This window comes from Panicum hallii, chromosome 4 (assembly GCF_002211085.1).
Source record: "Panicum hallii strain FIL2 chromosome 4, PHallii_v3.1, whole genome shotgun sequence".
In the NCBI taxonomy this organism is placed as follows: domain Eukaryota; kingdom Viridiplantae; phylum Streptophyta; class Magnoliopsida; order Poales; family Poaceae; genus Panicum; species Panicum hallii.
The window spans coordinates 33,713,606-33,740,919 of record NC_038045.1 but is presented as its reverse complement, the minus strand read 5'-3'; the positions used below and the strand labels follow the sequence as shown (position 1 = coordinate 33,740,919).

General features: G+C 42.8%; 1 protein-coding gene across 10 annotated transcripts; it reads right to left on the bottom strand.

Moving 5' to 3' along the window:
• Positions 1 to 827: 827 nt before the first annotated feature.
• Positions 828 to 27,038, bottom strand: LOC112889030. 10 transcript variants are annotated; one of them, XM_025955500.1, is made up of 15 exons: positions 26,662 to 27,038; positions 17,874 to 17,990; positions 13,757 to 13,821; positions 9,900 to 9,999; positions 9,743 to 9,814; positions 8,567 to 8,614; positions 6,982 to 7,041; positions 6,729 to 6,858; positions 5,872 to 6,065; positions 5,203 to 5,381; positions 4,677 to 4,804; positions 3,718 to 3,986; positions 2,094 to 2,322; positions 1,498 to 1,911; positions 828 to 1,428 (listed from the first exon to the last, which is right to left on the bottom strand). In XM_025955500.1, the coding sequence occupies exons 1-15, from the start codon at positions 27,016 to 27,018 to the stop codon at positions 1,271 to 1,273; spliced, it is 2,520 nt and encodes an 839-aa protein (XP_025811285.1). In that variant the 5' UTR covers positions 27,019 to 27,038; the 3' UTR covers positions 828 to 1,270. The 10 variants fall into 10 exon arrangements, with proteins under 10 accessions (XP_025811285.1, XP_025811282.1, XP_025811284.1 ...); XM_025955497.1 differs by having other exon boundaries at positions 828 to 1,394; positions 26,662 to 27,036; XM_025955499.1 differs by having other exon boundaries at positions 828 to 1,857.
• Positions 27,039 to 27,314: the final 276 nt, after the last annotated feature.

Genomic DNA, 27,314 nt, shown 5'->3' with positions numbered 1-27,314 from the left:
AAGCAGAAGCAGGTTTAAAAAGCTGAACCAAACGCAACCTTAGACCAGCGAGATTCAGGAAGTTGTAACGTCCTTTACCTCTTTTAGCAAGATCCATGCTAAGCGTTCGGCTAATGTTGCCGTCCATATTTGTGCTAAGCATGCTAGTTCCAGTTCTCCTGATGTTTGGATAGAGAACCCCCCTAGCTTCCTGTTGCGACCTCTGCGAGAGGATTGTAATCTGGATTGTGAATGAACGAAGAAGATAGCACCCCCAAACCCCCCCCCCCCCCCCAAAAAAAAGGCCAGCACGCCGTGAAAAAGCTCGGCCTGATCCACTAAGGGTTGACCTTCCTTCGCAAAATCATTTTCTATTAAAAACAAGCTAAATTGGTGTTCTTGCTCCTTAACAGTGCAATTGTAATTTTATCTTTTTTTCAACTTTATAATTTTACCCTTACTATTCATAAGTTAACGCGATTTTACGATAAAATCACATTAAAAATACTAAGTTGATTGGAGCCCATGAAAAAGATTTTTAGAAGCTACCGAAATAGATTTGCTCAAGAAGATTGAAGAATAAATTCCGAAAAAAATCCGGTGAAATCTTGAAAAAACCTAAATGATGAATAAAAATATTATAAAATATATTCACACCTTAAAATTAAATATTCTGGGATGTGACATTCCGGTGCATCTAACGAACACAGACGAAAGGGCACGGTTAATATGGATGCCTTTGGCTTACTTATTCGGAAAGCACTTATCTTTTCTTTGCATTGGAGTCCTGTATTCCCATCAGATCCTGCATGCGGATTGCGGAACCTTATTACTCAAAAACACCAAAATGATATCCAATTATGGAACCATTCCTTATTTTCACTGAAGACTCTATGCAAATAAATTATGACAAAATACAAGGAAGGCAGAGCAGTTTGTCCTGATGAATGAGCATTCGTCATCCTGCTCACTAATACAAAGTTGCTGGGCACTGACGTCCGTGAATCCCATGTTCACGCAGAATACCAACGGTCTTCTTGTCATTTTTTTCTTTTGTATTTCTTCTCATCAAATTTGTGCAACACAATCATAGATGAAACTTTATGAATTCCAAATGCGAAGACACACCCCATTATTGTATTCCAAATCCATGGAAATTTCCTCATGTAACTCAAACCACCAGCAAAAGCTTTACACACACCGACCTTCTAATCAGAACTAGGGTCAACATCAACCATGTCGGGGAAAAAATTTAGGATCAGCATTAGCATCACCGATATCCAGCAATGGGTCAAGAGAGTCCCATTCGGAACCACCCAGAGTCACTGTAAGCGAAGGTTCCTGAGGTTTGTTTTGGCACATTCTGCCTGCTTGAAGCATCACCTGATAGAATCCCACCTTGATATCCACACTTCCTGGTTGAAGTTTCATTCCAAAGGTAATGAGAATCTGGTGGAGCAATGCTGAAAGAGTCAGGTGGAATGGAATTACTCAATGCGTCAAAATCAGAAGGATTACCATATGATCCATCTGTCATTTTAACAGCTTGCACTTCCTCGGTAAGAAAATATTCAGTGATTTCAGGAGGATGTTTTACAGTGCATGCATGTGGCTGCTGAGCATCATTTTGCAATGAAAGATCTCCGGACAACTCAACCGGTGTACAATTCTCTACAGCACTGCCTTTCGTCAAAGGATCTACTGGCTGTATAGCAATAGATACTTGATGGTATATGCATTCATCTTCCAAATCATTGGTGGCTTGACGCTTGTGTACAGAACATGAAGGTTGTGATGCGAATCCAAGGTCATCACGAGCCACTCCTTTTGAAATATACTGTGGATGGAGTTGTCGAGGGTGTACACGGACATCCAAAGCTAGCAAAGCATGTGAACAAAATTTTGCCAGCTCAGTGCCAGTCTCCAGCTTCCCTATTAGAAGTAAGATATATAAATACTACAGAAACATAATTTATGAGGATGTTAGGAAATTCAATACCAGATCAAATAAAATTCAATGTCCAAAAAGTTATTCTAACTAGAACAGTTTTCCATGGGAATGTCTCCCTGTGAAAACCTACAGTCTGTGAACCATAATATATCAAGTAGCATACCTCTACTGAAGAGTTCAAGTCCTTCAAAATAAAGAGGGCGTTCATGATGATTGGAAAGAAAAGATGCCAAAAGTGCTCTAAATGAAGCTAACTGGAAGTCTGATATACTTGGATCTTCAATCCAGGGTGAACTTTGTTCATAAATCACTGCTTTGTAACAGGCTTTTGTAGCCACATCAATAAGAAGCTGGTCCATTTCCGATCTCCAAGAGCCCCTAAATAAACCCCCCTGCTCAAGTTTAGAGAAATGAACACCCAACTCACCAGAACATATGAAAGATCAATTGCTATAGAACTGCTAAAAACTAAGGGCAACTTAGAAGGTTTTTTTGGATAAAAAGAAATGACGCTATCAAAAAAGACATCTATTATATTAATGAGCCAACAAAAGGTGCTCTTGTAATGAATTTAACAATGCAAAAGATGGTGTCAGAAGTTCAAATAGAAACACATGGGAACTGGGAACTAAATTAGAATCTCGTGAAGCATCTATATCTGACTGTTCTTTTAACATTTTTACAATGAAATGCACTTTTCATGTGTGTGCGAAAAACAAGAGTTGTGCACAAAATTGGCAAAACAAAAGAAGATCCACTTGGGATGACTTTATGATCCTTGCTATGTGCAAGAGTACATTCCACAGTAAATCCTTGAACATTAACCTCAGGTGGCTTTGACAATTATGTCAATTTTCATTCAAGTCTTGGAGTCAAATGACTCTTTTACCCTAGATTCATAAACGATCCTATCCAATTTAAAAAAACCCTAGTTATTATACTATCAAAAAGTTCAAGTAATTAGTTATTTGAGTTTTTGAACTTTCTTTATTTTTTAAACTTTCAATTAAATGAACTCTACAAGCATGAGCATGCCAACTGCATATGATGTACAACTTGGACAGGCAGACGTACTGAATTATAGAATCTTGGAATTATAGAATCGTATATTGCCCTCTGCAAGGAGGAGCACAAACAAAACCAATAATAGTAGGAAAAGAGGGAGAATGTGCACAAGATTATATTGGTGAACATTGCACAAATTCAATAACCTCAGTGAGATCCAATCTGAATGGCCTACATACGAGATGGGAATTCTCTCATCCCCTTATCCACCTTTCAATGGACTAAACCCACTTGCGCCACACCTAATGTACTCTTGTGCACCTGATATTTCCTCAAAAGAAAACATGTAATGCACACTAGCTTGCATCATCATTACCCAACCGCTGCTTCTGATTTTGAGATTGGCTTTGGAAATATCACATAAGATATATCCAGCAGTGTAACTCTACAGAACACAAAATAAACCTTTGTTTTTGGAATTCAATAAGTCGCAGAACTAAGCGCATTCTATTCTCATTGTATTGAGTGGATTCTCGAAGAAAACCAAGAGAATGCAAACAGTTCACAAGTAGTGGTAGAATGAAACTTTAACAGTTTATCTTTTTGTACAACTAACAAAGAAGGTGGTGTGTAACTGATAAAATGATAAAAAAATTGGTATAAGTAAATATTTGAAATTAACATAATAGATGCAACAGACAGAAGATAGGACAATGTAGAATTTAACTCCCATGAGATCGTGCATTGCCCAACCAAGAAGAAAGTTGAACTTTTAACCTTACCAAATTCAGAATCAATTCCAGCGTTCTCAGTGCAGCAATTTTGACACATACTGGAGTCAACGTTTGTCTATTATATGTAGGTTTAGGACTCACAGCATTTGAGCTTTGCTGTTGCTGCGTCTGCCTCCTATTATAGCAACTATTTGATGATGACCAAATTTTTGCTTCTATTGGATATGTTCTTAATGAGAATAAGCTATTTCCAGCATTATCATCCAGATCAGCAAAAATATTGCTTACTACCACCTGAAATAATTGCACAGCCATACCTGGACCAATACGAGAGAAGGAACTCAGCAGCTTTAACAGCAAAAGTTTATAATGAACAACAAATATCAATTCAATTAAGAGATGCTGAGTAAAGGGGCTAAGGTACTCATGAAACCCAATGCTGTGGGAGCTGGTTTTTTCTCGAACTACGCAGGAGGACTGCGTGTCATTTCATTTAAGGAAGAAAAAGAGATGAGTGCCGAAGTTAGAAAAACCTCGGCCCTCAGTACAACACACCCACTAGCTTGTTACTTACAAAAAACAACCCGTGACCAAACCATGACCAAACAAGTGAGAGCTGGTTATCTGGGAGCCTACCAGTAGCTTTACTTTCATGTATCTATGTACATCTCCAAATATAGGAAGCATACATGCACACACGTACTATCTATATGCCCGCATGTATGTACATACATGTGCGTAATTGTAAGGTTCTCGCTAGTCGCTACAGACACCAAAGAGTAGCAAAACATACAGCTAAATTTCTTCCTAAAATATGTTTCACCAAATGTGCACAATGTGACTCAAACAGTTAGCAGCACAAAACATAGACAACAAAATGAGAAGGAACTCTGGTTCGCTCTCTGTTTTTTTTTTGGGCCCAGTGTAATGAGCTAGTTTGTCTCTACTACTAACACAACACATGCTGGGCTCTAACTATTCTCTTGTATAATCCAAGAACCACCTACCAACACCCATGGAACTCAGCAATAACCGCACAACGGTGTAGAGTTTTCTTCTTAATGGCGGCAGTTTTGCTTTTTTGAAGTACTCAGCTATGAGCATTACGATAATACCAGCATATGGTGTGAGTGAGCTGCAGTAGAGTATAAGAGTTCCATATCAGAGTTCTCTTCCATTTATCATAAGAATTTCAGTGGCTGCTTAGTATACCAATGGTATTGATACACTGATAAAACTTTCAGAAGAGATATAATGAATATGGTGGTAACTAAGTTTCTCTACAGAGAACTCGAATGTACTTTGTATAACTAAATTTCAATCATTCAAGAGGCCAGATGAAATGTTGAAAGGTCACCCACGTTCACCAATCCCAGCTGATAAGTGGAGAACAAAGGTGGAGAAAAAAACTGATGGAAATTACCTGCGCATTCCTTTAATAGTGGAAGCAAGCAAATCCAAAAATGTTGAAAGGTCACCCATGTCACCCATCTTATCAGAACAAAGGTGGAGAAAAAAACTGATGGAAATTACCTGCGCATTCCTTTAATAGTGGAAGCAAGCAAATCCAAAAATGTTGAATGTAATGTTGGAATTTCAGAACAAATAAGCTCTTGACACAAGGTAGTATTTGATTGCAACAGGAAAGATCCATCAATCAACAAAACTTTTCGTGTTAAAGTTACCAACGCGCGAACTGGAATATTGATCACCTTAGATGCAAATAGGAACACAGGGACATGTTTTAGAGAGCTTAAATAGTCAAAGAAAAAAGAAGGAATAGTCCATATTTGCCCCACAACTCTTGTGTTTGTCTAATTTTAACCTTCAACCTTAATACCATCTAGACATGGCACCTGAACTATCATAATACTGTTCGATTAGACCCTCAAACCCTTCCAAAGTGGTTTTGATGATGATGCCACCTGGTCTCCCATGTCATCCCTTCCTCCACATTACTTTGCTTCTTCCTTTCTTCTTTATCTCCCTGGTTGATCCACAGCACTAGCTGTGTCGCGGAACGGAAAACTACTGGAAGGGCTTAGGGATCTAAATTGAACGACACTGATATTGAATGATACTGATAGTTGTGGTGCCATATTTAGATGATATTCAAGTTGATGGTTAACATTAGAAAATGCAAGAGTTGAGACGTCAAGGATGGACTTATTCCAAAAAAGAGATACACTATTTCCAATGTACCTGAACTGGATAAGAACTAGTTAGCATCACAGAGCAGCAATGTACAAGAGCCGAAATTGTAGTTGCTGCATATGAATGAAATTTCTTTGTTGAATAAATGTGTTTATCTCCACAGGTTGTCTGTCCTCCCAATGGAGGTACTAATTTACTTCCAGGTGGAGTTAGCAGCATCTTTAGCTCATGATCAGTATGTTCTGCAAATGAGCATGATGGTTTAGATATTGCACTGTGTTATAGTTAAAATAAATATTAGAAAGGCAAAATAGGCATTTTGGTCCCTCAACTTTATCCTGAGGATCAAGTTCGTCCCTCAACTTTCAAATTGGTCAATATAGTCCCTCAACTTTTGTTTTGAGATCAAACTCGTCCTTGTGCTGATATTATACTCCATAATAACATGAGATAAATGCAAAAAGGTCCTTTTTACCCTAGGTTTCTTTTTCCCCTCCTCAATTTCCATTGTTTGTGTCACTGTTCGCTCAACTTTCCGCAACATTTTATATGATAGTACGTAGTTATGCAATAAGTAGCTTTAGTTTTACTCTCTATGCATCCGCAATACAATACGATGCATGGGTAAATAAGATTCTATGTTCCAAATCAAACATTTGTAATTTCAACTCCTAAATGAATTTAGAAGGGGAAGGAGCCAAGGGCAAAGAGGACTTTGTGCATAAATCTCATGTTATTATGGAGTATAATATCAGCATAAGGATGAGTTTGACCCAAAAACGAAAGTTGAGGGACTATATTGGCCGATCTGAAAGTTGAAGGATGAACTTGACCCTCGAATCAAAGTTGAGGGACTAAAATGCCTATTTTGCCTTTTAGAAAGACATGTAATTGAGGGATCTTGCCTTCTTCCAGTCCAACAAAAGTCTCATTCAACATATTGTTTACCACAATCAATAACTTTTGAATTATCAGCGATGTAGTATTCTGAGAAACTCTGACACTAGGTAACAGTGCTAAAGTGCTGGCAAGTTTCTAAAGAATAGGAAGCAAAAGAAATCAGTCAAATAGTAAACTGTTATGACAAGGAAGGCAAAAAAGAATAGGAAAGAAAGAAAGAGAGCGAAACTGCTATGCAATTTCGCGAAAGTATTTGACCTTTAAGTGTTGAAGATGGCATTGACCACTCACAATCTTTGTTGTAATGGAAGACTCAATCTGAAAGCACAAATATAACAAAGCAAACCACCTCAGTTCATGCAGTATAATATTGTGTCATGATAAAATCACATGATAGAACCACACATATGCTTGTGGAAGTATCAACAAGGAACAAATTACCATGGGTAATGTGGATAACCTACTAAATTCAAAGCTATCAAAGATGAAACATGATCAACCTGATGGCTATATTCTTCATCACTTAGTAGTTCAAACTGATGGGCCACCGGTTGGACCATAGGTAATACACTATTTTCTTCAATCGGCATAGGTATACATTATAATTTTTGCTGAAGATCAAGAATCCGAGAAGGTAGAGATGGAAACTGATGATATAAAAGCTACAAAAAGGGTTTATGGGGATTACTTCAAACTCAGGTTGAATCTTACAGTATTTTTATACCAATATAAACTACATGCAATTGGGCTATTGATTGGCTACATTGCCATTAGACAAGTGTTATAAAAACTAGTTTTCAAAGCTACCAGGACCCTTTTAAGGGTGGTAAGGTTGGTTATCAGTCTTACAGCTCGGTTTTTGGGTAAAATTTGATCATAGTTTAACTAAATCTCAAAGTTTTGGAAAATCTGTCCAAATTCCAAAGTATTGGTTGGTGTAAAACCCCTACCGGAGCAAATATGACAGTTATCGGCCTAAACATTTTTTTTACTGCAACTTAAATTTATGTTCTGCACAACTTAAAAGTAAACTGCATGTAATCTAAACCAATATCTTCTTCATTGAAACTTATATTCGAACCAACAACAAAAACTATGGATGCATTATGGTTAAGATTTCCTATTCCAATAATAGTGAGTTAAAGCCAATCCTCCTCTTCCACATAGGGTGCCGCCCCAGGAGTCTATATTTCTCCCCCAAGGGCTGCAGAAGCAAGATCTGGAGCTAGGAAACCAAACCTCTTTATACCATTTAAGAAGGATAGGGGGAATGTATGAATGTGAGCTTGTGTTGAATACCCCAAGCCCCAATGGGGCATATGTGTAGTACAATGTGATAACCAAACCCTGGAATTAGTATAATGACTATTGTATCTTTAGCTATTGCACTAGTTCTACGGTTTAAAACGCTCGTAATCTTGGGTGCTTGGATCCTTTGGAAGCACATAGATAAGTGCGTCTTTGATGGAGCCTCTCCTTGTATCCAGAAAGCTCAGAGAAATCTCAAAAGATAAGGCTCATCTCTGGAGCTTGGCTTTGCTAGAGGCCTTAGGGAGTTTGGTCTAGGCTAATGTTGTTTATCTTGGTGTCTGTTTTTGTCGGGTTGTTTCTGTCTGTAACCATTGAGTGTGTTTAATCTTTCCTGCAACTTGCTCAAGACTTCCTAGTAAGGTGAGGTAGTTTCTTTGTAAAGGTGTGGATGTACTCTCTTTCTCTTTAATACAAAGATATCCTGCATGAGGAATAAAATTTCTAGGGTTTGGGGTGTCACATGCAGTACATATATGCCCCATTACGGCTGTTCAATACAATCTCCGCATTCATGCACAACTCTCTTGCTTACATGGTATCGAGCTCCATGTCCTAGCTTCAAATCACACGTCCGCTTCATCTGCACAGGGGAGAGCAACATAGACTCTGGGGGGTGGCACCCATAGAGCAACCTAGAACTAGTACAGTGACTATTTTACCATTAGCACTGCTAACCATACATCTCTTCTATGCTAGCATGTATCATACTAGTCTACATAGCCATAAGATTCAATTCTCTAAACCAATCAGTTTCTCAAGTTGTGCAGCTCTTGGATTTCCTACCCTTGGATGTAGGCAGATGAATTCTTCCTATATCTGAAATACTATACATATTGATGTGCATTTGCTACTTGTCAATTGTTGCGGTACATGAGAATCCACTTGCCAGAAATAGCAATACTGTAATTAATCGGTGTCAATTTCAGCATTGTTAAAGTATAAGTAATTGCCCACCTCTCTCCATCAGCTTAAGCTTTTGGGTTGAATTGGTTGGTACATGCAACTCAATATGGTATTAGAGCTAAAGGTCTCGAGTTTGAATCCTGGTGGGCACGACTAAATAAAATAATTGCAGCCGACTCCTAATTTCCACGTTTGAGGCCTGAGGGAGCCTACACGTGAGGGGGAGTGTTGAAGAATAAGTGAATTGCCCACCTCTCCCCATCAGCTTAAGCTTTTGGGTTTAATTGGTTGGTGCATGCAACTCAATAAGCATAACACCCTTATGATACTAATCAGATTGTTTATATGAATGGGAAGCTTCAGATGGGGATAATCATGTAAAAGCAGATAAAAGGAAACATCACAGTGAAGGATTAAAGGAAAGGCTACCATAAGTAAAGAGGACAGACTATACAGTGATTCCTTTGTCCAATTACATCTCACTTTAGTTATAGTAGAAATTCTCTATGCAAAACAAGAAACATTATGTAACATCTAATGCTTCTTTATGTAACATCTAATGCTTCTTTCTTTCATATTGAGGTCTAAGATACCCAAATATTATGGAGGCTATAGTGCATACCATGTAAACACCGAATTGTGTACTGAATATTGGACATCCTATAAAATTGCAGCTCAACCTTATAAACACGAGACAACAAACTACTGATTTCTAGTGAGTTCTCCTTTTGTTTTCCCTTGGGCAGAGTAAGCAACTGAAAATGGTCGGAGCACAACAATTACAAGGAAAAAGTTGAATTCATACTTTATTGAAGTGCCGATATACAGATGAGGGGAATAGTTTAATAAGTAAACCCAGTAAATCAACTGCTTTCTCCTGCAAAGGTAAATACCATTATGTTTTGTTATCTGAGAAATTTATATCTGAAAAATTAGCTTTCATAAGTCAAAGAAGTACATACTGCAACAGGATCATCCTCATCCAACAGCCGAAGCAATGGATTCACAACTTTCTGGGCAGAAGAAATTGCCTCATCCTTTAAATTTGGGAAAGTAGCCAATCTGATCATAAAGATGAATCATATTTATGTTTTGCATCTAACACTGCCGTTGCCGGTCCCAAGCCCGCGATGAGAAAATGTGGAGGGTTGTGTTAGGTTTGGCGAACCAGCGTAAAAAATCAGCCACTCTAATGGAAATGAAACCCATAAGAAATTCGTTGGGGCGTAACCCTCTTAGCGACGCGCTACATCGGAACCCGGGTGTGGTGTTAAATGGGCAAGGGCCGGGTCGTCATCCCCTTAGGGGCGCGTCGTATCGTGATCCGGGTACGATGATAAGTGAGCAAGGGTCGGGTCGTCGCAGCCTCTGTGGCGCGCTACATCTGCGCCCGGGTGTAGTGAAAAATGAGCAAGGGTCTTCGCATTCCTCTCGACGGGTGCGAAGGGTAAGGAAGCTAGCCGAGCCAACTAAGATTCGTCTAGGTAGTTGGAACGTAGGGTCTCTAACAGGTAAGTTAAGAGAGCTAGTCGATGTAGCAATTAGGAGGCGTGTAAATATTCTATGCGTGCAGGAGACTAAATGGAAGGGCCAGAAGGCGAAGGAAGTGGAGGGTTCTGGCTTCAAGCTTTGGTACACGGGGACAACCTCGGGTAGGAATGGTGTAGGCATCTTGATCGATAAGAGCCTTAAGGATGGAGTTGTAGATGTTAGGAGGCAAGGCGACCGGATTATCCTAGTGCGGTTGGTTATTGGAGATTTGGCTCTGAATGTGATCAGTGCCTATGCCCCTCAGGTAGGTCTTAGTGAGAGCTCCAAGAGTCAGTTCTGGGAAGATCTTGATAGCATGGTTAGTACCGTGCCTATCAGTGAGAAGCTCTTCATAGGAGGAGACCTCAATGGCCATGTGGGTGCGACTAATGTAGGATATGAGCGAGTACACGGGGGTTTCGGGTATGGTAGTAGGAACGAGGGGGGGGAGGATGTTTTGAATTTTGCGTTGGCCTACGACCTGCTGTTAGCGAATACCCTCTTTAGAAAGAGGGAGTCCCATCTAGTGACCTTCCATAGTGGACAATACTCGAGCCAAATCGATTTTATCCTTGCTAGGAGAGAGGATAGACGTGCCTGCTTAGATTGTAAGGTGATACCTGGGAAGTGTGTTGTCCCCCAACACAAGCTTGTGGTGGCGGATTTTCGTTTTCGGGTATGTGCCCACCGGGACAAACGTGCCAAGATTGCGAGAACGAAGTGGTGGAAGCTTAGAGGGGAAGAGGCTCAGACGTTTAAGGAGAGGATGCTAGGCGAGGGGCCTTGGGAAGAAGGAGCAGATGTAGATGATATGTGGCTAAAGATGGCGATATGTGTTCGGAAGGTGGCCTCAGAAGTGTTTGGTGTGAGTAGGGGAGGCAAGCAGGAAGTGAAAGAGACTTGGTGGTGGAATGACGAGGTGCAAAGGGCTATTAAGGAGAAGAAGGAGTGTTTCAAACGCCTTCACCTCGACAAGAGCGCAACCAACATCGAGGGATATAGATTAGCGAAAAGGTCTGCAAAGCGAGCTGTAAGTGTAGCGAAAGGTCAGGCTTTTGATGATCTGTATCAACGGCTAGGTACGAAGGAAGGAGAGAAGGACATTTATAGGATAGCTAGGACCCGCGAGAGGAAGACAAGGGACATAAACCAAATCAAATGCATCAAGGATGGGACAGATCGACTTCTGGTGAAGGATGAGGAGATCAAGGACAGATGGCGAGAATACTTCGACAAGTTGTTTAATGGGGAAAATGAGGGTCCTACCTTCGAGTTGGACGACTCATTTGATGATACCAACAGACGCTTTGTGAGGAGGATTCAGGAGGCAGAGATCGGGGAGGCTTTGAAGAGGATGAAGGGAGGTAAAGCGATGGGTCCCGATGGCATCCCCATTGAGGTGTGGAGATGCCTGAGCGAGAGGGCGGTAGTATGGTTAACTAAGCTTTTTAACCTAATTTTCCAGTCAAACAAGATACCGGAGGAATGGAGGAGAAGTATATTAGTACCGATCTTCAAGAATAAGGGAGATGTTCAAAGTTGTACTAACTACCGGGGGATTAAGCTGATGAGCCATACGATGAAACTTTGGGAGAGGGTTATCGAGCATCGCCTAAGAGGATTGACAAGGGTGACCCAAAACCAGTTTGGGTTCATGCCTGGGAGGTCGACCATGGAGGCGATTTTCTTAGTACGACAGTTGATGGAGAGATATAAAGAGGAGAAGAAGGACTTACACATGGTCTTTATTGACCTAGAGAAGGCGTATGATAAAGTACCGAGAGACGTCATGTGGTGGGCCTTGGAAAAACACAAAGTTCCAACTAAGTATATTACCCTCATCAAGGATATGTACAAGGATGCGATGACTTGTGTTCGAACATGTGATGGCGATACCAGTGACTTTCCAATTAAAATTGGACTACATCAGGGGTCAGCATTGAGCCCTTATCTATTTGCTTTGGTGATGGATGAGGTCACAAGGGACATACAGGGTGATATCCCTTGGTGTATGCTCTTTGCTGATGATGTGGTGCTAGTTGATGAGAGTAGGGTAGGGGTTAATATGAAGTTAGAGCTGTGGAGACACACGTTAGAGTCGAGGGGGTTCAGACTGAGTAGGACCAAGACCGAGTATATGATGTGCGACTTTAGCCCGACTAGGCATGAGGATGGGGACGTTAGCCTCGAAGGTCAAGTGGTGGCCAAGAAGGATACTTTCCGGTATCTAGGATCAATGCTTCAGAAAGATGGAGACATTGATGAAGATGTTAGACATAGAATTTCAGCCGGGTGGTTGAAGTAGCGGCAGGCTTCGGGCGTCCTCTGTGACAAGAAGGTGCCACAGAGGCTAAAAGGTAAGTTCTATAGGACGGCGATTCGCCCAGCGATGCTATACGGTGCTGAATGTTGGCCTACAAAAAGGCGACATGTTCAGCAACTGAGTGTAGCAGAGATGCGTATGCTGCGTTGGTTCTGCGGGCATACAAGAAGGGACAGAATCTGGAACGAAGAGATTCGAGATAGGGTCGGGGTGGCACCTATCGATGAGAAGTTGATTCAACATCGGTTGAGATGGTTTGGACATGTACAACGGAGGCCTCCCGAGGCGCCGGTGCGTAGTGGAGTTTTAAAGCGGGGCGATAATGTAAAGAGAGGTAGAGGTAGACCTAGACTAACTTGGGACGAGACGGTTAAGAGAGACCTTAAGGAGTGGAATATCGCTAAGGAATTAGCTATGGATAGGAGCGCTTGGAGATTAGCAATTAATGTACCTGAACCGTGACCTTTGTTACTTTTTGTTTAACCCCTAAGTCTTCCTTTGGCTTGTGCACTTTTTGTGTTTCTTATTCTTGTTTTCTGTGGGTTTCATCTCTAGCCTACCCCAACTTGCTTGGGACAAAAGGCTAAGTTGTTGTTGTTGTTGTTGTTGTTGCATCTCTATGCTTCTGTGTATTACACCAGACTTTTTATATTTTCTCATACCACATGTTTGTCATTTCAGGGATATGGTTCCTTTCTTGTTTAGGGGCTACAGATTTCTATCTCAAGGTTTTTCTTTTGTCTTTTGTTTCAGGGAGTTAGAATTTTGTATTTCAATGTGTTGTGTTATTGTCTCTGCATTTTATGGGTGCCCAAGATTTTCAATTGTGTGAGACATACCATCGAACCATACGTAAGAATACTAAACATAATGATGCCACAGGATCAAATGCCAAATCGTTTGCACAAAAATGTTATTATAATACATTCATTTTCTCTAAAAAGGGTATTGGATTCGATGACATACCTGAGAAATAAATCAGACATAGTAGTACATGTGAACATGTTTACCATTTTGTTGCAAGATGGTTCCTATTCAAATAGAAAAAGTGGAACTATCAGTTGAGATGTCAAAAAGAGAAATTGACTCATGATACACTAATATGTTTCTATTAATTGTACGAAAATAGTCATGTTTTGGCACTAAAAGTATTGCTCACAACACCACCTATATTGATATCATTTCCACAAACACTGGGTTTTGCCCAACTTTCACGCAACACAGACAGTGTGTAATGTCATCCCTTTCAATCTGGCTGAAGCACAGGCTGCTGATACTCAGGTGAACATGTGCATCAGTTCCACATTGGCAGGGGCAGTCATTTTAGGCAACATGCTCAGATGAACTTCATTACATGCAACCAGGGATGCATTGACACAAACCACTGAAATGGCCATTGTTCAGATCCTCCTCTGCTGTCCTTATCAAGCCTATTTTCATGATATCAACCAGGCTTGGCCAGTTGACCTAACTTACATTGGGAAGGACTGTCTTGCTAATTTATTGAACTCGTATAAAGTGAAAATAGATGGCAAAAGATATGGCGGTGCATTGTGCAGCTCATTCTGATATATGTCGAGCAATGTGCAATTTACTAAAAAAATTAAATGAAGGATGTGATATCAATTCTATAGTTCTACAAAATGATATTTGCTGAAAATGTACTTAACAAGATGATATTCAAATTTGCTTCTGGATTGCTAACATAGTAATAAGGTTCAATGGATGCAACTGGTGCTTGATTGTTGCAGGAAATAACATCATGAACAAATAAACAAAATTCTACAAAAGACAGTGAAAAAAAAATCCTATAGAATCAAGTATATACTGAATCATCAGGCCAAAACCACATACAGGTTCAAGTAGAATTAAGCTATGGTCATATAGTGCAGAGCGACAAGAAACAATGTAGCAGAACTTTTATGTACCACTCCATCTTTAAAAGCAGTCACAATTTCCCAGCTTTTGTGAATATGACATCAACTGATACAAGAATCAAAGTACTAAATACTGAGCTAAGATTGTTTCCTAACCGCAGCCAGTCATGTACTATATTTAGAGTTTGTTCATGAGTTGCGTCGCCGTCAAAAGAATTTCCTACACTCAAGACCTCATGGTTTGAGTATTCTGATTGCAGCATAAACCAGCTTTTCTTTCGGCAGTTTATAAGTAACCTTCTTGATTGTGCACAATTTTTTTTCCTCGAATAAACTGTTCAATACCATTACAAGGGAAAATCAAGTCTACAAGAATATTTATGGTAAGTAATCTTTTTGGCATAATATTTCTTAACTAAGTGGAGTATTTTTTTAACAGCAAATACCTGCAGTAACTTAACATATACTCCCTCTATTATTAAATGTATAACACTATTGACCTTTTGCTCCAATTTTGACCAACAATATTTTTGTACCCAATTAGTTAAGTAAAATAAATACCACTAAATCTGTCATCAAACTTTAGGTTTTCCTTATCGATTTATCAATTTGTATAAATATTTATACAAAAGATGAAAGTCAAAAGAACGAAAAAGTAAATGATGTCATATATTTAAGGATGGAGATAGTAGATCATAGGATCCATTTTTAGTGGATCACAAATTCACGATAACACTTTTTAATGAAATCGCTTTAGGAAATTTCTGATCATTTTGCAAAAAAAAAAAACGTTTGGATAGGGGCATTATCCCCTCCCCTTCTCCCGTTTAGATTTGCTACAGCCCCATTCTGGCATCTCCTCACTCTCAGATCCAATGGCGAAGGAGCCGTCAGCCGCCCACCTCCCGAATCCTCCCCGGCCCTCCGCCTCTCCCTCAGTCCCTCGTCTCCAGCACTCCCTCCCTGGCCACCAGGCGGCCAGGCGGCAGCCAGCATCGCACGCACCCCGCGCCGCTGGCTCGCCGCAGTCCCATGCGCCGCGGCGCGCACTCCCTCCCCGGCCAACCAGCCAGGTGGGCAGGCAGGCGGCAGCCAGCACTGCACGCGCCGCCAGCTCGCTGCGGCCCCTCCCCGCCATGCGCCGCCGGCTCGCCGCGGCCCCACCCTGCCCTGCACCGCCGGCTCGCGGCGGTCCCGCACGCCGCGCCACGCCACGCTATACATGTTCTGATATGTTGTTCTTTGCCTGGGCTGGTATTTTTCTTGTTTACAGATCCTTGTGCAACATTGTGTTGCCTGTGCTGATATGTAAACTTTTTTAGCTCCTTGTACAGGCTCCTTTTTCAGAACCATCAGACTGCTGCAGCCACACTTGCAGAGTCGACACCAACCCAAGATGATACTAACACGTGTTGTGCAACATGTAAAGTTTATTCTCAGATTCATTCTTGTGATATGTTGTTCTTTGCCTGTGCTGGTAAAAGTTTCATAATTTCAGCAAACAAAGTTGTATCTAAATTTATTCTAAATCTTTATCAGTGTTAAGAACTTCAGAAAACGTCCACTGCATAGGATTCTTTGCATATGCAAAGAAAAGTTTCAGAAGACTTCATCTAGATATTTTGGTCATTATGAAAGTGAAAGGAAAACAACATCTTGACATGTACATAAAATGGAGATATGTTCGGATTTACCCATGTATATGCTGATGGTCATCATGAAAACGAAAGGAAACATCAAATTTAGATTGCTAAAAGCAATGCCATTATAACTGTATATGATGACCTTGCTATGTGTGAGACTGAGGGGATAAATTAATGGATGGAGAACAATTATGTCTAAGCATGAAAAATTGATGCGACTGAATCTTTAATTGGTTTATTGCCTTATTCATCAGCTTGCCGACAGTAATGCTATTGGAGGGAGTTGGTTTTAGGTAACCACGTACTTCATAACTTATAGGTTTTAGTGCTGCTGTTGTTGTCTCATAGTATCTAAGAAAGCTGTGACAAGTGTTTCAACTATTACGAAATGAGCTACATCTATGTTGATTAGCTATCCGTATCTCCAACTTCACATCAGCACACAGATAACCTGTCAAAGGAGGATTTTCAAATATTTTTTGAAAGAAGTTAAAGTAGGTTTCAGGATTCTAAGATGCTGTCAACTCCTCATATTATGATTTTTCAACAATTATTCCTATTCATGCTAATGCTAGAATTGGCTTGGCAAGTAAAGATTTGAAGAACACTTTCTTCAAAAAAAGATTTGGAGAACACAATAGAGAAGACATTGGGTGGTGCTGGAGTGGCGCTTTTATCCTCAAGATATGTGTGATTCCTGTTGTGATTTTTGGATTATCAGCTTTCTCAGTTCACTTCCAAAACAACATTTTAAGTTTTCAGGTGAACACCACTATGCCATTGTACTGGATCTTATTTTATTGGCAAACTATGTTATAGTTATCTTTAACCCATAAATAGACATGTATTTCAGTACTCTTTTCTCCTGTTGACTATTTTAATTATATGGTAAGAGTTGTCATCTTGAATCCCTGAATAATTGGCTTTCTTTATGCAGCTTGATGGTTTTCCTTGCATACAAGGCTGCAGCTTTGGTACAAGGTAAGTCTACAGAGATAATAAGGACCTCTGATTGATACTCAGGAAAGGACATCGACAGCAGGAGCATATGTAAACAAAATGTATATTCTATGGGTAATAATTTGAAAACTTTTTGAACCAGTTATTGCTGAGTTCTTCGTGTGAGCACAATGGACCTACTACAGTAACCTGCATCCGTGTGTTCATTTTAAAGTACCAACTAGAGTGCTTATACTTTTAAAAGTAAGATCTATACGATTTCCTATGCATCAATTTGTGTCATTTGTATTCCAGAAATTTCATGCTCACTATAGGTTGTTGAGTGCTCATTTCTATATTAGTTAGGATCACAATAGGGCGCGCAAAGCGCGCCAAATGTTCTAGTAAAATGAATGTACCACAGAAACTGTAAATAAAATCCAATGCAATCAAGTATATACTGGCCAAAACCACATAAAGTTTCAAGTAGCCTTTATTTCCCATCACGACTATGGAAAGTGAAAACCTCAAAACTTGTAGTAACAGAAATAGAACAAACTAAATAAATTGAATCATTTAAACCTGGAATCCATTACTGAAATTGCAAAAAGTCATGTATGTTACCTTCATATTTTTTAAAACCTTCTCAAACCAGTCTGAGTATGATTTTACAAAGCGCCTGTCACAGCACTCTTGGATTGTCAAACCAAGAAAAGAAGTGCCACCCCAACAACTGTATTCCTGCAGAATAAAAATTAGGAAAAGGTGATATATTATTAAATGCAGTGATTATATTATTACATTGAATTATCACATGAGCAAGCAATGAAGAGATGCACACAATTCTTATTGAAGGTTATTGATTTATCATTCCAAGAAGAAAAATAGTATCTTGCAATGCCAGGTGACAAATTAGGGTGTGTGTTGATTTGAGGCCCAAAGGACTTTATTGTGATAGTATGGCTGCTTTATCGTACTCAAAATACCCAAGTATCAGTAAAACTTAGGGCTTAGAATAATACATAGGAACAACGAGACACAAAACTACAAAAGAAAAGCATGTGTGGTTCGGAAATGTTGAAATTGCCAGGAAGAATAGAAACATCCATTGAGTCAAGATATATGGCCAAGAAAAATTTCGCCACCAGCCAATACACCTAGGAATCATGGTAGGAAAGAGTGAGAGAGAAGCAAGTGCTTTGCCTTCGATGAGGCCAAGGTGGAGAATATGCCTGCCTTCCCCTTGTACAAGTAGTTCACAGAGCCCTAACGCTCCAGCTGAACACCACAAGGAACTCTCATTTGCTACCACCTGTCAAATCAACATGATACTCGGGCTTGCCCCATTAACCACATAATCATTTCGATGTTTCCAGATTTCAGGTACAGCGCTCAATAGTGGCAATTCAGTATTGGCGACTTTATGTTTTACTAACACGTAGCCCGAAACCCACAGGTCAATAGGAACTGAAGTAACAAATCCTGAATTCGTGCTTTAATACCATGTAACAATTTGGGGAAATTTTACCATCTCAGTGCAAATTGAATCCCTAAACCAGGGTCACTATGCCTTATATTTGTACATAGGGCTAACTGGGATAAAGGATAAAATCAACAAGAAATGAGTAAACAATGAACAAAAGCTGAGAAATTGGGAGAAACTCAGAATGCCCTTACTCTGGCTCCTCACGTTGTTTGTTGCTCTGCTTACTCAAGAGAAGGAAAAAAAAACCTTGTTGCTCTGGTTCCTAAGAGAGTGATCAATCGGAGGACAGTTGCACAAGGACTTGATAATCGCTGATGGGTTGCTGACATCAAAGGAGCCATGAGTGTAGAAGTTACTGAAGAATACTTGATGGTGTGGGATCTGATGGAAGATGTAGTTCTGCAACATGACATCCAGTATGATACTTGGAAGATAACTAGATCAGGGTCTTAATGTTGCAAGTCAGCTTATAAAGCTTTCTTTGTGGCCATGGTCAGGTTCGGGCCGCTGAAACAGATTTGGAAGTTGTGGGTGGGTGCCGCTGCGTTGCAATTTTTTTATGTGGCTGGCCCTTCTTAATTGCTGTTGGACGGTTGACATGTTAGCGAAGCGAGGTCTTTCATTCCTCTTCACCGCCCTCTGTGTGATCAAATGGACGAGACCTCATCCATGATTTCCCGGCAAGTTAGGTTCATCATCTCTAGCGGGCCAAGCTTGAGCTGATATCACCTTCCCCTGATCCTGTAAGCCTCTCTTGTTAGTGTGGTCAATCGCTCAAACAGGTGGACAAGCAACTGAAGGCCTTAACTCTCTGATCATCCTTGTTCCTTGGTGTCATGTGCATGGATCACATCTGGTGTGGGCAGCCACTCGCACCGGCCCAGGCTGCTTTATGAGGACATCCCTATCATTGGTACAACCACGCCTACCACACAGCAAGGACCAATTACTCGAGCACGAGCACGACAACTAAATTATCAGGTAAAGTCGTTCCTTGCTGTCCAAACAAGTTATTCTCCGAATGGGGTGCTACTAAAGCCTTGTGATGACTTTCTTATGATTAGGAACTTGAAAGCCGAATCATATTGGAGAAAGCACTACAGTGACAACAAACAAGTGGAAGGAGGCATGAGGAAACGAAGGATCGGACCAAAGAATCAGACTGCAAGTTCGGACAGCCTGTTCGGACCTCCAAGAACTTCCACGGGACATAATTCTCCGAAGGGTGTTGGAGGCTCATGAGCACTTGATGGAAAGCCCTTGAAGCCTATTTTCAGATGGATTAAGAAACACTGCCAGATTCCATCGGAGTCGCCCAGCAACTACAAAGAGATGTTCGGACCTCCAGTCTTGGGCTGACAGCCTTGTATCAAGTGAAGCCCACTAGGGGCCCATTCTATGTTAGGGTTTCCACCCTCCCACGCCTCCTGACTGTCTCCCATGTAAAAATACATGCTCCCGCAGCTAGGAGAAGGTTGGGTTTTGTTTTGTTGTAAGTTTAGCTTCAGCAACTTCCTAGTGAACGCGTGTGTTGATTAGACCACCCGTTTGCTTGATTCAAGACCCCAACTCGTGATTCAATTCCAGCCTTTGGCTTGATTTTCGTGAGTTATTTGCTTGTTCATCTTGTTCTTGCTTGTTCTCGGTTGCTAGCAGGTTCAAAGGTGTTCTTGGCACAGCAAGAACATCACAATCGGAGACGGTGTACCTGTTGCTAAGGCGCAGCCTTGTGGGGGTTGTAGTCGGACAGCCAACGCCGAATCCACCACCAAATCGAGTTATCTCCAGCTCTCATCGAAGATCGGGAACATACCCTAGCGGGTTCTATCACTGCTAGCACAAGGGCAAGTCAACAAGAAGAAATCAATCTAGTCCCCTTCCCTATTTCTTAACCTCAATCTAAGTCTCCTCCCATTTGAAGCAGCCAACACCGCTTGTCTTTCCTCCTGGCAGTGCTTATCCCATTGATGAACTAAGTGTTAGAGTATATTAGGCAACTCCGGATATGGTTAGTTTAGAATTGATTGTAATCGTGGGATAACCTTCCTTATCTCTACGAGAGGCTACTTGCCCTCCAAACCATGTACTCCTATATAATCAGCCCAAGGGGCTCAAGCAACATATTCCACGCATTATACACAATCTTGCATGGTGTCAAGAGTCTAGGTTCTAACCCTAGGTCTCCGGCTTCCGCTGCCCTCGCGCCGTCCTCGGGGAGATCGATCTCCGCCGGGGGCAGCGCCCTCGTAGGATGCGCGACCGATCCATCTGATCCGCCGCGCCGTCGTGGTCAACAAGCAGCAGAGGGGCCTACCTCTACTCGCCGCCAATTGGGTCCATGGCTGCGCCTCCTGTCGTCCTTGTCGGGAACCGCGTCACCATTGGGCAGCCGCTGAGCCTGCCATGCCTCCGTGTCGTCATTCCCTCCGGCTTCGCATCTAGATCCGCCGCCCCTTCTGTGCAATAGGCTCGGCACGCCCCTCCTACCAGCGCCGCCGCACCGCTGCCCTGAGCGCGCGTGCCCGGCTGCGGAGGACCCATGGGGATGCTAGGCTGCCGCGCCGTTGGGGCTGTCGGGCCATCGCACCGCTAGAAGACGTCACTGCCGGGCTACAAAGCCCCCACGGCCCCACCCTCCCTCGCCGGCTCTCCTCCGCATCGTCAGGCCAGCCATCCCCTTCCTCCCCTAGCGCCGCCTCTACCGCTGCCTTGAGCGCGAGGACGCGACTGCGGGGGCGGCTCGCGGGGCTGCTGGCCGCCACGCCGCTGAGGAGGAGGCGCTGCTCGGCCCCGCCAAGCTTGCCTATTGGGCAGGTCTCGCTCCTCAGCTCCCTCCGTTCTTTCCCAATGGGAAGGGATGGGGATAAAGGTGGGGGCATCCAGCTAGGTGCACCCGAGATTGTACCTGGAGGTCAGTCTTGCTGCTGCTGTTTTTTTTCCTGATCAGAGACCGGGTTTGCGTTGCCCTGCCGTTCATCGTTGCTTAATTGTCGACACCCCCGAGGATGAGGTTGTCCTTGTGCCATCTAGGCTGCAGCGGCGATGCTCGTGATCAAGCCACCATCGCCTGTATCGCCACCTTTTCAGGCGGTGGCGCCACCGATGCTGCTGGTCCTCATCAAGCTGGCTATGGGTCCAAGTCCGCGCCTATTGCCGCACGCTCGCGGACACCGACGCTGATGTTGCTGAAGGAAGATGCAGTCGCACTCTTTAGCTGCACCATCTACCATCGCAATCAGCTCATCGTCTTGCTGAAGCTGTTGGCAAGAAGCTGCTGATTTTGTGTATTCGGGTGCCTTCGCTGACTCTTCGTATCCACGGCTTCAACCATGTCCACCTTGACCTCGGCTACTTCGGCACTACGGGGCTACCATCTGCTTGACAAGCCTCTTCGGCTCCCATTCCAGCCACAACATCTACGGCGCATCGACGGTTGCAACTACGGGGGGGATGTCATCTGTTCGGCTTATTCTCCAGTCGCATCATCTGCGTGCTCCCATTGTGACTGCTGGGGGATGTTAGAGTATATCAGGCAACTCCGGATATGGTTAGTTTAGGATTGATTGTAATCGTGGGATAACCTTCCTTATCTCTAGGAGAGGCTACTTGCCCTCCAAGCCATGTACTCCTATATAATCAGCCCAAGGGGCTCAAGCAATATATTCCACGCATTATACACAATCTTACACTAAGGTTTATTGCACTTGGGTACTCCGGAAGCATCAAGGGATTGTGTCTAGCATGCTGCCTCTCCAGATGTAAATAGGGCCATAAGAGTAGTTCAGGAAGAAGGTACATCATAAGTTGCGTTGCAGGGGCTAAGAGCTCGGTGATCTGTTCTTTGGGGTAACTAAGTCCTATGTTACCTTAGTCTTCTATCCTGGTCGGGTAGTTTCTAAAATCTGTGGTGCAAATGTTGTAAGGGGCCGGTGTTGTACTTACTACTCATCTTCTTTGATGAAGTGATTCACAGCTCTCCTGCATATTCGGCATAAAAAATGCACTTCCTCTAGTTCAGTATTTCTCTTCCTTAATTTGAGCAAACCATCACATTTTACCAAGCACGTTGTCAATTAGAGGAGATATTGCCCAATAGATAAAGGCATCAGATTATGCAGTTTGTCATTTCCATGTTAGTACTATGTCACATTATACAGTCTTGGTTTCACACTTTCAGCTGTGACAAACTCAACTTTAATCGTGGGATATGAAATTGACACGTCAACCTAGGATGAAATAGCCCTGCAAGTATTTGAAAGTTCTCAATTTTTTATGGATCTAGGGTGGGATATTTTAAGACCAAACTTGATTGCATTCAGAATATTCAACATAGGTTATACTTTTATTGATTTGTGTTTTTATTAGTATTTTCATGATTCCACTGAATATTTTCCTGAGAAAAAAAGGAACAGCTAAACACTAGCGTCCTCGAATATATTATTGCACATTCATTAGTGTAAACCCACGTTAAGGATTATCACAGGCTATTTCAAGGATTCAGAAACATGGATTTTGCTTCTGTTTGCGATCTCTGCATGTTCAATTTGGAAAAATATCCCCTGACCCTCTACCAAATGAATCAGATGTATCCTGGTAGGGACATCACCTCTGTTACTCGTCGTTTTTCACTTCTATTTTAGAAAGGAATGCAGATATCCTGCATGTTTAGGGAGGGAATGAACCTGAATTTTGCTACTGCAGGAGTAGAGGCTAATGATCATCCCAGATTCCCAGTACTACATGATTAAGTAGGGAGTAGTAATGCACTGCTACATGAATCAACTGGCTTTAGATAGATGCACATGAATATGTGTGGTTACGAGTAGAACACTCTCAGAACAGGTCATACTGGATGCAGCCATTCTAGCCCATGCATGGAGCATTACACTCGCAAGAATCTGTTCGTTTATCTATTCTTTTTTTAGTTGCTCTATATTCTAATTGATCCTAAGAGATTAGGAAACTATTTGTAAAGAGATCAGGAAACACCTGTACCAAAGGTAATAGAACTATCAACTATGCGAAGCCTCCACCTTATGCCAGGAACTATTCCTCCTAATACATGAGTATAAACAATCGAATAGCTAGCCTGAAAATTCCTCAGCACAGCGAAAAGTCCTGCTGAATCACCACTTTACAGCTGGTTTTTACCAAACCCACTGGGATTTGGTTGGTCCAAGTGTGACTCAACCGGTACTGAATTTTTTGAATGGAGGTACATTGCCAGATGGGATCAACCATACCACTATTGTGTTGATTCCGAAAATTAAAAATCCGCGGGACATGAAACATTTTGGGCCGATTTCCTTGTGTAATGTTATCTATAAGATATGTTCTAAGGTCTTGGCCAACAGGATGAGAGGTTTGTTGGAAGCAATCATTTCAGAAGAACAGAGTGCCTTTGTCCCTGGGCAGTTAATTACTGATAATGTCCTGACGGTGTATGAGTGTATTCACTACTTGAAACGGAAGAAAGGAGCAAAAGGAGCTTGCGCAATCAAGCTAGATATGGCGAAAGCTTATGATCGCGTAGAGTGGTCATACCGTGAGGGAATCATGCTGAAGTTGGGATTCAATGCGGAGTTTGTTCAGTGAATTATGCAGTGCGTCTCTACAGTTTCTTTTTCAGTTAGAGCTAATGGCAAACTCTCTCAATGTTTCATACCAACGAGGGGCATCAGACAAGGGGATCCAATATCCCCTTACCTTTTTTTGCTTTGTGGAGAAGGTCTGTCCTCGCTCCTGAAGTTGGTTGGTCCAGTGCATATCGCAAGGGGAGTCCGCGTTGGGATTCATGTCCCCCTGGATCGCACCTACTCTTTGCGGATGATTGCATTATTTTCTCAGAAGCATCGCAGAGAGAGGCTGACCGTCTGAAGGAAATTCTGAAGGTCTATCATCGAGGTTCTGGACAGCTAGTTAATCGTGATAAATCGGCTGTCTTCTTCAGCAAGAACTGCTATGATGCCATGGTGAACGAAGTAATCACAAGTCAGAATATTGCCTTGGCTGAGAAGTACCTGGGCTTGCCTACGGCACTTGGCCGCTCAACTAAAGAGACCTTTGAATATATGCCCTCGAGAATTAAAGGCCTTGTGGGGATGTGGAGTGGCCGGGAGGCTACGTGTGATAAAATGAGAAGCACGATATCTAAGTACTGGTGGGGAGGTTCGTCTGATAATAGACATGCATTGGATGCATTGGGAGCGACTCACGATCCCAAAGACCAAAGGCAGTATGGGCTTTCGTGATTTGCCCCTGTTCAACAAGGCGATGCTTGGAAAACAAGGCTGGCGCTTGATGACCAGACCAGACTCTCTGTGCGCCTGGCTTCTGAAAGGGCGCTACTTCCATGGCTCTGATTTCTTGGCGGCCACAAGAAAGAAACATGCAAGTCAAACGTGGAGAGCCATACTGGCGGGTCGTGAGGTTCTACAGAAGGGTCTGATTAGAAGAGCTGGTAATGGTCAGACGACGAATATTTGGCGTGATAAATGGATTCCAAATCATCCAGGAGGTAAACTGTTGACACAACAGTATGATCACCAAGTCATGTCCACTGATCTTCGAACAGCAAGTGGAGATTGGAATGTGGAATTAATTCGCGAAGTGTTCTGCCATTTTGACACTGAATCAATACTACGAATAAATTCGAGAATAGTTGGTGAGGACTTCTGTTCTTGGGAGAAAGAGAAGCACGGGATGTACTCGGTGCGATCAGCATACCGATTGCTGGAGGAAGGGAGGAGGCAGGCTGAAGATACTGATGTACCAGGGAGCTCGGATGACAAGGACTGGAAGATACTCTGGAAATTTGAAGTTCCGCCAAAAGTCCGGGTGTTTTGGTGGAGGGTGCTGCATGGATTCCTTCCTGCCCGACAAGTGCTTTATCGAAGGCACATTGAGAGGATTGCAAATTGTGAGACAGGGCACAGGAAGAAACAATAAAATATGTGCTCATGGATTGTTCGGTGGCAAGAAAATTCTGGGACAGTACAAAAGAGCTTACAGGGGTTAAGTTACCAAGCCTTCATGATTCGACATGGGCTCGAGACTTACTCTAGCCTGATATCTGTCCAAGGAAGAATGCGGCGATCATCATGTGTGGGATGTGGTTCCTGTGGATGCAACGAAATAAAAGAAGACAGGGAGCCTGGAGTTACAATGAGGCAAGCTGTCGAATGGGTGCGAGATACAACCTTTGATCTTTGGCATTTGCTGCACCCGGATAAAGGGAATAGACAGAAAGAAGCGAAGCACTGGAGAAGGCCGGTGATTGGCTGGACTAAATGCAATGTTGATGGCGCCTTCCAAGAAAGGGATAGCACAGGAGCAACTGGAATAGTTCTCCGAAATCACGCTGGTGAATTCATAGGTGGAAGGGCATCTTGGCAGGCTCACTGTCCTGACGTGTTAGCGATGGAGGCCCTAGCATGCCGGGACGGCCTGCAGCTGGCGCAACGCTTGGGGGTGACCAAAGTTTGCATTAAGACTAATTGCCTGGAGCTGACCCGGTTATGGGAGAAGCTAGAGACACAAAGATCAGCCATTAAGCTGATTCTTCTGGAGATCAAGCAGCTGTGTAGGAGCTTCGATGAGTTTTCCCAAGTTTTTGCTAGTCGTTCTTGTAACAGGGTAGCTCATGAGTGTGCTAGGCAAGTGTCACGAGAGCAGGTGGTGGAATGGCTCTATGAACCCCCAACTGCTATTTGTGACTTGCTAGTAGCTGATTGTAATTTGATGATATGATCAATGAAGCTCTTTTTTCCTCAAAAAAAAAAGCAGCAACGCGAGTTCCCCTTACCGATTACCAGACCATCACGCAACACATCAAAATTCACAAGCAAAATCAGAGAGTAATCGAAGATGGCGTCACACGGAAGAGGTGGCGCAAGGGTACATCCGGATCGGATGCAGCGCATATACCTTGCCGCTGTCGATGAGCTCGAGGACGCGGTCGACCCACGCGTCGACGGCGGCGCCCCACTCCTCAAGGACCCCCGGGTCCGCGGGGCCCGCGCTGTGCTCGGCGAGGAGGTCGTGCGCGCGGATGGCGTCGGCCGCGTAGGCCAGGTCGGCGGGGCGCCGCGGCGGGCCCCGGCCCGGGACCGGGAGTGGGAGGCAGTCGTCCAGCAGCGCACGGAGGAGGCGCGGGCGCAGGCGCAGGTCGTGCATCCCCGTGAGGGCTACCCCTACTCCCGCGCCCACGTACGCGGCGGCGGACGCCATCGGGGAGGCGAGGAGGGAACTGGACGTGTTGGGAGAATTTTGGATTTTTGACATTCTATTCGTGCGGCTTCGCAACTTTGACACTCTCAAGATTAACTTCGTAAAATTGACACTCTCCTTATTAACATCCTGATTTCCTTAACATTTTCATTATTTTAATGATATATATTTTCGTTTTCCATTATAATAGATTAAGGAAAAGACTAATTTGCCCCTAGTGCTGCATCAAGGACTGCGTGCAGCGATTGGCTGCCTGGCAAGGGTCCTGCACGCGGTGTACGGACGGCAGCAACGCAGACGGCGAGCTGTCAAACCGGATCGATCGGTGCTCTGATCTCGCGACGGCGGTC